At 46.7% G+C, this 14,016-nt stretch overlaps 1 protein-coding gene across 6 annotated transcripts in view; it reads left to right on the top strand.

The window, feature by feature from the left end:
* The window catches only part of spag17 (sperm associated antigen 17), a 564,758-nt gene that overhangs the window by 156,166 nt on the left and 394,576 nt on the right, over positions 1–14,016 (top strand). For all 6 annotated transcript variants that reach the window (XM_070893521.1, XM_070893526.1, XM_070893524.1 and 3 more), the window contains 2 exons: positions 250–363; positions 11,478–11,628. In XM_070893521.1, coding sequence (XP_070749622.1) covers positions 250–363; positions 11,478–11,628 — 265 coding nt within the window. The remainder of the gene's footprint in view (positions 1–249; positions 364–11,477; positions 11,629–14,016) is intronic.

The following is a 14,016-nucleotide window of genomic DNA, read 5'->3' on the forward strand; positions in this document are numbered from 1 at the left end:
TCCACCTACTTGTGCATTTCCAATATTTTCTGTATCTATTCAGATTTCTATTACTTACAGTTTTTCTTACCTTCAAAAGACAAATGTATACCTTGACCCACACAAATTCTAAACCAGACACCTATTTTTGTTTGCCAACTCAAGTTTAATTTACCTTGACAGTATATGGAACTTCTTAACTATGAATAGCTCTCAAATAATTAATCCCAATTTGAGCATAAACATTCTTTCCACGATATTATTACACAGAAAATAATTGAAGAGTTGAAAAAATCTGAACAAAAGAGATCACGTGAAGAGCTTAAACAGCCCCTGCTCCTTAATCTCCATGACACCTTGACGTGGCGGACACATCATCTGAAGGTAACTGGTTTTTTTTGTGTGTGTTAAAAATATTTGTTTCCTTCTGGGAAATGCTGTTTAATGAGCTGTTTTTCATGCTTCATCCCTGTATGGGTCTGTTTATCAGAAAACAATCAAATCTGTAACTTGTATGCTATCATTTTAAACACCTTATAGAAGCAAAATGAAAGAGATCCAACAGGCATGGGCACCCTTACATAGAATAGCAGTTTGTTTGGAGCGCATTACAAGGTATCAACGCATTTAGCAATGTGGATTCCCAAATAAATTGCAAAACCAAGAGTTGGGCTTCTAAAGCAGCCATCAGTATGATTGTGTTTCATTCCGCAAACCACTCCAACACCACCGATATTTTATATACAACACTATAAATATAAATAAATATAAACCTTCTGCAGTACTACATTGCTTAAAGTGAGTCAAACATTTTATGAGAACAGAGGTATTACACCATATAGTATAACCAGGCAGACTGAATTATCAGCAGTATTGGGAGCAGCTTGAGTGTAGCAGTATTGAGTGGGAGCAGGATGTAGCTGTCATTAGGCCAGGCTCGAGAAGAATGGGACTCAAATGTTATTGGACAATTTAGAACCATTGGGCTCCAACCCTCGCGTGTTCCTGCCCATCAGCTTTCATCCCAATCCATCTGAAGCCCTTTTTGCATCCTTAGGTGTGCTCCCCCATGTAATTTACCCAGTGGCAGCCAGTTTCCATTATTAAGAAGCCAGCTCCTGTCTTGATGTTCCTGCCTTAAAGCAAGTTGAATTGAAATGAAAAATTCAGGGGTAGAAACTTTCGCAGGAGCTTTCTTTTAAACCACTGTCTGCGCTCTAAGCAGAATTGCATCCCTCATTTTAAAAAGAAGCAAAATTAATGGGGGCTAAATTCGATAAAGCCCCAAAACAGACACAGGATCGCAATGTGTGATCTGCCCACGCCCATTGAAAGTACTGCAGGTAGCATGTAACATTCATGCTGCCTGTTAATTAACATGATTGAAGCGCTGAGTCCAGCACTGAACTGGTTGGCTCAGCGTTAAGCAGGGGGCCCAATTTCATGGGAAGTGTGATCTCTGTTTAAAGCTAGCCTACATTGTGAATAGCTCTCTGCACTTCGTAAATAATATGTCCTTACTACACAGTATAAATGCACACAAGGCCCATGCTTGAGAGAAGGTCACTCTGTGACCAGTAACCTTTATCAGCCAGCACTGAAGTGAAGAAGATGGGTGGAGCTTCCCCTTTTATACCTGAAAGTCCAGATTAGGAGTGTCTCCCACAAGTTCACCACCTAGTGGTCAATGTTCTCACAGTGCACAACTTAGGTCAGTTTATACATGGATTATAATGACAGTAGAATACATGACATCACCTCCCCCCGCAAAGTCTCATTGGGATCACAGGTTAAATCTCACTGGTGGATTACGCTCCCTTGTAGAGCACCTGACGTGGGGCTCCGGTTGTTGGGCGCTGGCCTGAGTGTCTGCTGTTTGCGGTGCCTCAGGCCTGTCTGGACTGCCCACAGTGACTGAGCTCTCCTCCGCTTGGTTCTGGTGTTCGGTCACCTGTGGAGGAGTGAACTCTACGACGTGTTCTTCCTCTGCTTCTTCTATGGGGTTGCTGAACCTCCTTTTTGTTTGATCCACGTGTTTGCGGCAGATTTGTCCATTGGTAAGTTTAACTACCAGAATCCTATTCTCCTCTTTGGCAATCACGGTGCCTGCGAGCCATTTGGGCCCTGCAGCGAAGTTGAGGACGAAGACAGGGTCATTGACATCAAGACATCGCGCCCTCGCATTCCCGTCATGGTAGTCACATTGTGACTGGCGCCTGCTCTCAACAATTTCTTTTATGGTGGGGTGTATAAGGGATAACCTGGTTTTGAGCGTCTTTTTCATTAGCAGCTCTGCGGTGGGACCCCTGTGAGCGAGTGTGGTCGGGATCTATTGGCCAACAGGAGGCGTGATAAGTGGCTTTGTAGGGAACCCCTTTGGATTCTGAGCATCCCCTGTTTGATTATCTGCACTGCTCGTTCTGCCTGGCCGTTTGAGGCCGGCTTGAAAGATGCCGTTCTGACATGATTGATACCATTTCCTGCCATGAAGTCCTAGAATTCAATGCTTGTAAAGCACGGGCCATTGTCGCTGACCAAGACATCTGGTAAACCATGGGCGGCAAACATTGCCCGTAGACTTTCTACCATGGCAGAGGATGTGCTTGAGTTGAGAATGTCACACTCGATCTATTTGGAGGAGGCGTCGACTACAACCAAAAACATTTTTCCCATGAAAGGACCTGCGTAGTCCACATGGATGCGTGACCATAGCTTGGCGAGCCAGCACCAGGGGCTAAGGAGGGCTTCCCTGGGCGCATTGCCCAGTTGGGCAGACGTGTTGCACCTGTGACCACCAAGTTCCAGGTCCGCATCGATCCCTGGCCACCAAACGTGTGACCTGGCAATTGCCTTCATCATGACAATGCCCTGGTACTCATTGTGGAGTTCTCTGGGGCATGACTACTCGGCTTTCCCATAGTAGGCAATCGGCCTGAATTGAGAGTTCATCCTTGCACCTTTGAAATGGTTTGAATTCCTCAGGGCATGCCCCGTACGTGGCTGCCCAGTCCCCATTCAGGACTCATTTCTTGACTAAAGACAGTAGCGGGTCTCTATTTGTCCAGACTTTAATCTGACGGGCTGTCACAGGTGAGCCTTCGCTTTCGAAAGCTTCAACAGCCATGACCATCTCAGCAGCATGTTCAGTTGCCCCCTCGGTGGTGGCTAGTGGGAGCCTGCTGAGTGCATCGGCGCAGTTTTCAGTGCCTGGTCTGTGCCGAATAGTACAGTCATAGGCGACTAACGTGAGTGCCCACCTCTGTATGCGGGCGGATGCATTAGCATTCATGGCCTTGTTGTCGGCCAAAAGGGACGTTAGGGGTTTATGATCTGTCTCCAGCTCAAATTTCCTGCCAAACAGGTACTGGTGCATTTTTTTTTACAGCATATACACATGCAAGCGCTTCCTTTTCTACCATCCTGTAGCGTCGTTCTGCCAGGGACAGACTTCTGGAGGCATAAGCTACTGGCTGTAACTGACCCTTGGCATTAACATGCTGCATCACACACCCGACCCCATAGGACGACGCGTCACATGTTAAAACAAGTTTCTTACATGGGTCATATAGCGGTAACAGATTGTTCGAGCATAACAAATTTCAAAAGCCCTTTCCTGGCTGTCCCCCCCAGACCCATTCACGACCTTTGCGTAGAAGCACGTGTAGCGGCTCTAACAACATGCTCAATTTGGGAAGAAAGTTATCAAAATAGTTCAGGAGCCCGAGGAACGGACGCAGCTCCGTCATGTTACGGGGTCTGGGTGCTCTCTGGATCGCTTCTGTTTTGGACGCAATCGGTCTGATCCCATCTGCTGCTACCCTCATCCCCAGGAATTCTACCTCGAGCTAGAAAGACGCACTTCGTCTTTTTCAGTCGCAGACTTACCCGGTCCAACTGCATAGCACCTCTTCTAGGTTGCGGAGGTGTTCTTCAATATCACAACCCGTGATGAGGATGTCGTCTTGAAAAACCACTGTCCTTGGAATCGACTTGAGGAGGCTTTCCATATTTCGTTGAAAGATCGCGGTGGACGAGCGAATCCTAAACGGACATCTGTTGTACTCAAAAAACACTTGTGTGGTCAGCTTCTTCGACTCACTCGCCAGCCCCTGAGTCATGTAAGCTGAGGTTAGGTCCAATTTTGAAAAAAGTTTGCCACCGGATAGCGTTGCAAAGAGGTCCTCCGCTCTCGGTAGCGGGTACTGGTCTTGGAGTGTGTTAGCGTGAATGTTTTCTCGGAAGAATCACTCAACACTCAGAGTCGGTTCCAACGCCAAAGCGGCCTTTTATTACGCCGGCGGGGAGGAAGCCTCTGGTCTAGATCCAGGCACCTCTCCCCGATGAACAAAGAAATTCATCGATATTTATATGTTTTACAATAGTTCATTACAGTTACTCAGCCCACTGCGGCTGGACACAATCCAATTATAACGATTATAGATTACATATAGGTTTCTTTAACCCAATAGAATTCCCCTGATACCTCAGGGGCTGTATGTTCGGTTTTTGTCAGCTCGGGCTGATTAATGACCTCGTTATGTGAGATAGGCCTCCCCTTATCTCTGTTCCTCGGGGCTTTGCTGTGCGATGTCCCTAATTAAGGACATTCCACACCAGGTACCTATAATGGTTCGTTATAGTTATCTTGTCTCAAGTGGATGATCCAAGGCATTCCCGGTAGTGGGCCTCACTAGGTCATTACTCAGTCAGCCTCAGTCAATAGTTCATTACTTGATTAACTGAGTTCCCAACATGCTTGGGCAACCATTTTATATGTGGCCACTTTAAACCTATATGAGTTTAGATATATTCAGCAGGTGCCTAATGCCTACAACAGAGTTACACCCGATTGATGGTGGCCTTGTAATCACCACATATCCTGACCGACCCATCCTCCTTGAGCATCGGCACAATCGGGCTCGCCCACTGAATTCGACTGGCGAGATGATGCCTTCCCTCAGCAGGCGGTCCAATTTGCCTTCTATCTTTTCCCGCCTCATGTACGGCACCGCTCTGGCCTTGTGGTGTACTGGCCTGGCGTCCGGGTTTATGTGAATCACTACCTTGGTCCCCATGAAAGTGCCAATGCCGGGTTGAAATAGTGAGTCAAATTTGTCCAGCACCTGTGAGCATGATATTCGCTCCACGGAAGAAATTGCATTGACATCGCCCCATTTCCAGTTCATGACAGCCAGCCAACTCCTCCCCAGCAGTGCGGGACCGTCCCCCGGGACAATACAGAGTGACAACCTGTTCTCCGAATCTTTGTGGGTCACGACTACCGTGGGGCTGCCTAGCACTGGAATGATCTCCTTTGTATATGTCCGTAGTTGTGCGTCAATCGGCAATAATTTTGGCCTCCTGGCCTTGGACGCCCACAACTTGTCGAACTGTTTGATACTCATCAGGGACTGGCTGGCCCCCATGTCTAGCTCCATTGATACTGGGATGCCATTGAGGAGCACTTTCATCATTATCGATGGTGTCCTGGTGTATGAACTGTATATGTGCTCCACATTGAACTTCAGCTTCCAGCGATTTCCCCCAGTGTCCATTTGGCCTCATAGGGCTTACATCGTCCCCGTCCTCCTCGTACATCAACCTGGCTGCAGGCTTCCAGCACATACGCGCCAAGTGACCACTGACGTTGCAGTTTCTGCAGGTATATTGCTGATACCTGCAAGCTCTGGCTGTGAGTTTGCCTCCACACCTCCAACATGAGCCGTTGTTGGAAACAAAAGGTCCATTACCAGTCGATCGTCTCTGACTGTCTCTGTAAGCGCACCATTGACAGGTGTTGATGGGCCCATTACTGGCCGCATTGTCCCTTGCGATGGCATGAATCGCCGTTCAGCTAGCCATTGTCTCTGTTGAATTCCCCCTTTGGGTTCGACTACATGCTTTGGCATGTCCGATTGCCCCTGTCTGCCTGGAGAACTGTGTGCCGCGTTAACAATGTTGACTCCCTGTCCATTTGCTGCATTTAAACCAAGATTTTTGTCAAACATCATTCTGGTCTCTTCCTCCCCTGAGATAAATGTCTGGGCCATCAAAGCCGCCGTTTCCAGGGTCAAGTCTTTGGTCTCAATCAGTTTCCTGAAAACCCCAGCGTGCCCGATGCCCTCAATAAAAAAAAGTCTTGCAGCGTCTCCGCTCTGCGTGCATCTGGGAACTTACATAGGCTCGCCAGTCTCCGGAGGTCTGCCACGAAGTCTGGAATGCTTTGCCCTTCTTGCCGCCGGTGCGTGTAAAACCGGTGTCTCGCCATGTGCATGCTGCTCGCCGGTTTAAAGTGTTCCCCGATCAACTTACTGAGCTCTTCAAAAGTCTTGTCCACCGGCTTCTCTGGCGCTAGAAGGTCCTTCATCAGGGAGTACGTCCTGGATCCACAAACCGTCAGGAGATGAGCCCTGCGTTTGTCGGCCGATTCCTGTCCCAGCCATTCCTTAGTGACGAAACTTTGTGTAGTCTCAATAAAATCATTCCAATCATCACTAACACAGTACCTCTCATCTGTGCTGCTAGTGGCCATGCTCGCTTGGTTTAAATCCCAGTTTCTCATCGCCAATAATATGTCCTTACTATACAGTATAAATGCACACGAGGCCCATACTTGAAAGAAGGTCACTCTGTGACCAGTAACCTTTATCAGCCAGCACTGAAGTGAAGAAGGTGGGTGGAGCTTTCCCTTTTATACCTGAAAGTCCAGGTTAGGAGTGTCTCCCACAAGTTCACCACCTAATGGTCAATGTTGTCACGGTGTACAACTTAGGTCAGTTTATACATGGGTTACAATGACAGTAGAATACATGACAGTAAAGGGGAGGTGCTTTCTGAAAAAAGTATCTCATTGTTGTTGTAGCAAAAGAAAGTAGAAGGTACCTGTGGCTCAACAGAGCATAGAAAGAGCACCACAAGTTCCCTGACACAGCAATAGAGGCCTTAGTGGAGGGGCGCGAAAGGTCCTGTCCCTGCAGAAGGCCCTCCAAACAGACTGCAAGAAGGCAGTTGGAGCAGATTGCTGAAATGGTCAGTGCCACCAGTCTTTCCCCCAGGACCTCGATCCAGTGCCAAAAGAAGTTTCATGACCTCACACAAGTGGTCAGTGAAGGCATCCTCAAATGCCACATCACACCTGCTGCACCACTAGCCTCACACACTGCTCAATGCACCACACCCCCATCACTCGTCTATCAACAATCTCAATCAATCTCGACTCATGGCTCACAATCATAGTGGAGTGGGGTGGAATCTACAGCCGGGCCTTCTAGGCTAACAGCTGTTCGAGGTCATCCTGCAAGGCCATCGGCAGTCTCACCTACGAAAAGTCAGCAGCCTTTCACCAGCCATGCTGCAGACACTGGGGTAGCACTTCGTAGTAGCACTAGGATAGGCAAAGGCACACGATAGACAAGCACTAAGGGAATGCATAAGAGTGATTAGCTGACTTTCATTTCAGCATTGTGGCCGAGATGACGCTGTGAAGTCCTGTGACAGAGGAATGGTAAGGTGGAGAAGTGTTGAGCATCGGGGATCTGGGGTTTCATTCAGGTGAACCGGAGTCTGATGATGCGCACACGACAACCCGTCTGGAATAGGGATTTGCAGGCTGCCTCATCCCTTCCTCCTCTTCTTCCTCCTCCTTCTCCTCTTCCTTCTCCTGAGGTGGTTGCAGAACCCATGGTGGCAAAGGCTGCACCCTCATGATGGCCAAGTTATGGAAGATGCAGCAGATCACATTGAATTGGGACCAGCTCGAACGAGTACTGAAGAGCTCCTCTATGTGCCTAATGGCAGAATGTCTGTCATTATATGACTGCTGGCCACAAGTGGTGGGGTTGTGGAGGGGAGTCATCAGCCAGATGTAGAGTAGATAGCCCTTGCCGCTTAGCAGCTACCCTTGGGTTCGACATGGTGGCTGGAAGATTGCTGGCACACTGGATTGGCGCAGGATGAAGGCATCATGACTGGGGAAGCGCAAAACTAGAGGGCTATCATTATAAGATGGTCACCAAGAATTCAAATAGGGAATTCAGAAGGAATCTCTTTATCCAGAGAGTGGTGAGAATGTGGAACTCGCTACCACAGGGAGTGGTTGAAGCGAATAGTATAGATGCATTTAAGGGGAAGTTCGATAAGCATTTGAGGGAGAAAGGAATAGAGGGTTATGCTGATAGAGTTAGATGAGAGACGGGAGGAGGCTCAAGTGGAGCATAAACGTCGGTATGGACTGGTTGGGCTAAATACCTGTTTCTGTGCTGTGTATGTAATTTTATGTAAAAAAAAAGCCTTGGCGAGTTGCCGCAGTGCATCTTGTAAATAATACACACTGCAGCCATGGTGCACCAGTGATGGAGGGAGTGAATGTTTAAGGTGGTGGATGGGGTACCAATCCAGCGAACGGCTTTGTCCTGGATTGGGTCGAGTTTCTTGAGTTTTGTTGTAGCTATACCCATCCAGGCAAGTGGAGAATATTCCATCACACTCCTGACTTGTGCCATATAGATGGTAGATCTGTGGTTGGGAAAATGTTGGTGTCCATTATTAAAGAAGCAGTAGCAGGACATTTGGAAAAGCAAAATTCGGTCAGGCAGAGTCAGCATGGATTTATGAAGGGGAAGTCATGTTTGACAAATTTGCTGGAATTCTTTGAGGATGTAGCGAACAGGGTGGATAAAGGGGAACCAGTGGATGTGGTGTATCTGGACTTCCAGAAAGCATTTAACAAGGTGCCACATAAAAGGTTACTATACAAGAAAAAGTTCACGGGGTTGGGGGTAATATATTAGCATGGATAGAGGATTCACTAACTAATAGAAAACAGAGAGTAATAAATGGTTCATTCTCTGGTTGACAACCAGTAACTAGTGCCACAGGGATCAGTGCTGGGACACCAACTATTTACAATCTATATTAACAACTTGGAAGAAGAGACTGAGTGTAATGTAGCCAAGTTTGCTGACGATACAAAGATGGGAGGAAAAGCAATATATGAGGAGGACACAAAAAATCTGTGAAAGGACATAGGCTAAGTGAATGGGCAAAAATTTGGCAGATGGAGTATAAAGTTCGAAAGTGCGAGGTCATGCACTTTGGTAGAAAAAATCAAAGATCAAGTTATTATTTAAATGGAGAAAGATTGCAAAGTGCTGCAGTACAGCGGGACCTGGGGATACTTGTGCATGAAACACAAAAGAATAGTATGCAGGTACAGCAAGTGATCAGGAAGGCCAATGGAATCTTGGCCTTTATTGTAAAGGGGATGGAGTGTAAAAGCAGGGAAGTCTTGCTACAGCTATACAGGGTATTGGTGAGGCCACACCTGGAATACTGCGTGCAGTTTTCGTTTCCATATTTACGAAAGGATATACTTGCTTTGGAGGCAGTTCAGAGAAGGTTCACTAGGTTGATTCCGGGGATGAGAGGGTTGACTTATGAGGAAAGGTTGAGTAGGTTGGGCCTCTACTCATTGGAATTCAGAAGAATGAGAGGTGATCTTATCGAAACGTATAAGATTATGAGGGGGCTTGACAAGGCGGATGCAGCGAGGATGTTTCCACTGATGGGGGAGACTAGAACTAGAGGGCATGATAGAATAAGGGGCTGCCCATTTAAAACTGAGATGAGGAGAAATTTCTTCTCTAAGGGTTGTAAATCTGTGGAATTCACTGCCTCAGAGAGCTGTGGAAGCTGGGACATTGAATAAATTTAAGACAGAAATAGTTTCTTAAACGATAAAGGGATAAGTGGTTATGGGGAGCGGGCAGGGAAGTGGAGCTGAGTCCATGATCAAATCAGCCATAATCTTATTGAATGGCGGAGCAGGCTCGAGGGGTCATATGGCCTACTCCTGTTCCTATTTCTTATGTTCTTATGAAAGGCTTTGGGGAGTCAAGAGGTGAGTCACCAGCTGCAGAATACCCACCCTCTGACCTCCTCTTGTGGCCACAGTATTTATGTGACTGGTCCAGTGGAGTACTCCAAGGCCTTCCAGTAGCAGCCAATGCCATCCCAATGTCCAGCAGCACTCCCTGCACACCTTAACAACGTTATACATGTTTTCCAGCAATCCAGTATTCATACAAAGTGCACAAGAGCCATTACAAGAGAAATAATCAACTTTCCTTAGATGAAGGAATTGAGTGTAATATCTCCAAGTTTGCAGATGACACTAAGCTGGGTTGCGATGTGAGCTGTGAGGAGGATGCTAAGAGGCTGCAGGGTGACTTCGACAGGATAGATGAGTGGGCAAATGCATGGCAGATGAAGTATAATGTGGATAAATGTGAGGTTATCCACTTTGGTGGCAAAAGCAGGAAGGCAGAATATTATCTGAATGGCGACAGATTAGGAAAAGAGGAGGTGCAACGAGACCTGGGTGTCATGTTCATCAGTCATTGAAAGTTTGCATGCAGGTACAGCAGGCGGTGAAGAAGACAAATGGCATGTTGGCCTTCATAGCGAAAGGATTTGAGTATAGGATCAGGGAGGTCTTACTGGAGTTGTACAGGGCCTTAGTGAGGCCTCGCCTGGAATATTGTGTTCAGTTTTGGTCTCCTAATCTGAGGAAGGATGTTCTTGCTATTGAGGGAGTGCAGCGAAGGTTCACCAGACTGATTCCCGGGATGGCAGGACTGACATATGAGGAGAGACTGGATCGACCTGGCCTGTATTCACTGGAGTTTAGAAGAATGAGAGGGGATCTCATAGAAACATATAAAATTCTGACGGGATCGGACAGGTTAGAGGCAGGAAGAATGTTCCCGATACTGGGGAAGTCCAGAACCAGGGGTCCCAGTCTAAGGATAAGGGCTAAGCCATTTAGGACCGAGATGAGGAGAAACATCTTCACTCAGAGAGTTGTTAACCTGTGGAATTCTCTACTGCAGAAAGTTGTTGAGGCCAGTTCGTTAGATATATTCAAGAGGGAGTTAGATATGGCCCTTATGGCTAAAGGGATCAAGGGATATGGAGAGAAAGCAGGAAAGGGGTACTGAGATAAATGATCAACCATGATCTTATTGAATGGTGGTGCAGGCTCAAAGGGCTGAATGACCTACTCCTGCACCTACTTTCTATGTTTCCTGCAAGTTGGATGCTTCCCTTTGAATAGGACTGGTGGAACGCACATTCATTTGTTTAGGAGAGGGTGTTGATTGGAGCGACAACGTCCAAAATGGCAGGTCGTGCATCGAATCAGCGTGTAATGCTGACCGATGTCACAATCTGCCTGCTCTGTATACTGCCAGAGCACGCACATTCTGCCCACGTTATCGCTCTCAGCAAGATGGCGAACAGCCTGGACCATGCCAGAAGTGGGTGGAAGCGAGGCAGATGCCATTTGTTTTCAAAACCCGCCTTTATTACAGGTGCTAAGGTGCCGAATTACGTGGCCAATGAGTTCTAACCTCTTTCTCTCTTGTTTCCCTCGCTCCCAATTGTTGGGATAAAGCAGTTTAAATAGAAATTGAATGATCTGGATGTTGCTGCTGTTTCAGGTCCTACACGGTTTTGACCCTGCTAAGGTTGAACAGGAAATGACGAAAATGTTGCCACTAGCAGCGATTCTTAATTTTACTCCTCCTTTACCTGAGGTTGATGATAAACGTTTGGCCAGCATCCAAGAACTTATGTACCATTGCACCAATGGTAAGATATTGCAGCTCAACTCTCTCATTACAACATTGGCCTTTCAATTCCGGTCGAGTTCTTCCCACGGGCAAACGACAGAAAAAGAGAAAAAAGATGCGCACTTATCTGTTGCTGCTGCACCCGTTGGAACTTCTGAGCCTGAGGCCCCTCGTGACTGCGCGTCGCAGCGCGTGCACGTGGGGACATGCGCAGGCCGGGAGCTGGAGACAGCAGCCAATCAGGTGTAGTATAGATTCTCATTCATTGTAATAGGAGTTCCGTAAGTTTGGAACTCTTATTACTATGAATGAGAAACCCCCCCCCCCCAAACACCCAAAACACGATAAAAAATAGAAAATAAACTGCATATTTAACATTCATTTAAATTAAAGTTGTTATAAAAAAATATATTTTCCCGACTTTTGAAAACGTTTTTTTAATTAAGCCTTAAAATAAACTTACCGTAGTGGGGAGGGTTTTTAACAATAAAATGTGTTTTTATAACTTTATTTTAAAATGTTTTTGTGTATTTTTAAACACTTGTGCCTGTAAAAGTAGGCTATACACCTAGATATTTAGGCAAGCTTTTAAAGGATATTTGCAGGGCAAGATATTCGTAAATATCGGAAATCTTGCCCTGCAGTGTCCTCGCTCCTGAGATACGGAGGATCTGTCAAGCCAGAAAATTGACAGATCGGAGAAGCCGGTTTTCAGCGCATGCGCATTGCGCGCTGAAAAACAGCTTTTCCGATGCCTTTCCGGGTCCGTAGAAACTTCGTACGGACCCGGGACATCGGAATTTCAGGGCCACTGTTGTCAGGTGCTTACTGTATCTTGCATTTTGTTAAGGGTATGAATGTATATAGAGTGTGTATGTAAATAATGAAAACTTCAATCCAGCCTTTCTACAACACAAGCCTGAAATCATATGATAGAATGCTAGAATATGATTGCTTAATAGTTAACATGAAATTCTTCCCTACAACTTTAGAAAGTGCATTAATCATTTTAAATGGGTTAATGCTTCCGCTAAAATAATAGTGAAGAAACTGACATGAACGTGTTATGCTTTCGTACACTAAAATCCCACCGCATAATTTGAGGTCCACAGTTCTCAACAACTGATTACAGACCATGCTGTCCTGAGTATAAAATTAATCTTCTTTGTGGGCAACAAACTAGAAATATTGGAGGGTATTCTCTTCCGCAATCCTGCCTAAAATTAGTAGGGATTGTGGTGAAGAATGTAGGGCATTTCGGGCGTTTCCCTCCCCCACTGGGTCTGCCATTAGCTGCTCCTTCCCTGCCCACCACATGCAAATGGTGATGGGGCAGAGCCTGTGTTGCTGGCGGATTTCCCTCCTTTCCACCCCAGTTACCACCGCTTCCCAGAGCCGCCGTGTAGAAAGTGGTGGTAAAGGCCCCAAGTTCCCCCAATGGAGGGAGAAAGCATTGTAGCAGTCTCCTCTTCCTCCATTCAAGCCCAAACATTGACCTGCTGAAGGCCTCGATGAGGCTTTTGATGGGAGCCTTCATTCCCAACTTTGGGGCACTTCTGCCCCTTTAAAGTCCCTTGTTGTCCCTTCTCGTTGAGTTTCCTCAGTTGTATTGGTGGTCTCCCACTTGATGGTGGGAGTCCCACATATCCAATGAATGCCAACCAGAAAAATGGGTCGCAGTTGGGACACATATGGAGGGCTAGGTGGAAATCCTGCCCTGCTGAAACCTCCCTTGGCACTCGCCCCATGAGAAGAATTCCCCCATCATTGTCACGATAAACTTAAGCAAAAGCTGTAAGTGCTTGTACATTCTACAAATTAATCTCCAAGATGGATCAAAATACCAGACTTTGCCAAGACAGATTTATTTATTATGTATCTTCTTGCATTCAGTCCTATCACTAGATAATTCCTCCCCATATAGCTATAATTTAGATGAAAACCATTCTTAGTTATTGAAGTTTAGCAGATATTTAGCAGAATTTCCTTGGAGCTATTTCCATTCCACTGCTGTTACTTTGCTAGAAGTGTGAAGTGTGAAAACACTATTTATGTGCACGGACAAGGTTTCCACTGCACTTTTGACAGTTACAGCAGCGAAACATGCCCTTGCGCTTGATAAGACACTTGCTGGGTGAAATTGCCCCTTTTACCCAGGCCTTTACAGAAGACACTTTTTGCCCAGGTGGGGGGGGGATTGCACTAACGGCTCGCAGGAAATTGTCTGGGAAGTAGTGCTATGCACGGCAACCCCTCGGCGCTGTGCGCCGAACTCTTTTCGCCCCACGGGGGAAATTGCCCCGCGGCCCATGAAGCAGGCACGAGCGGGTGCCAACACCAGCTTCACGGGTCGCGAAGCTGGCTGACATCCACTCGTGGGGTGGAAGTTGAATGGAAGGTCACCATC

The sequence above is a fragment of the Pristiophorus japonicus genome, chromosome 11 (assembly GCF_044704955.1).
Source record: "Pristiophorus japonicus isolate sPriJap1 chromosome 11, sPriJap1.hap1, whole genome shotgun sequence".
Classification (NCBI taxonomy): Eukaryota; Metazoa; Chordata; class Chondrichthyes; family Pristiophoridae; genus Pristiophorus; species Pristiophorus japonicus.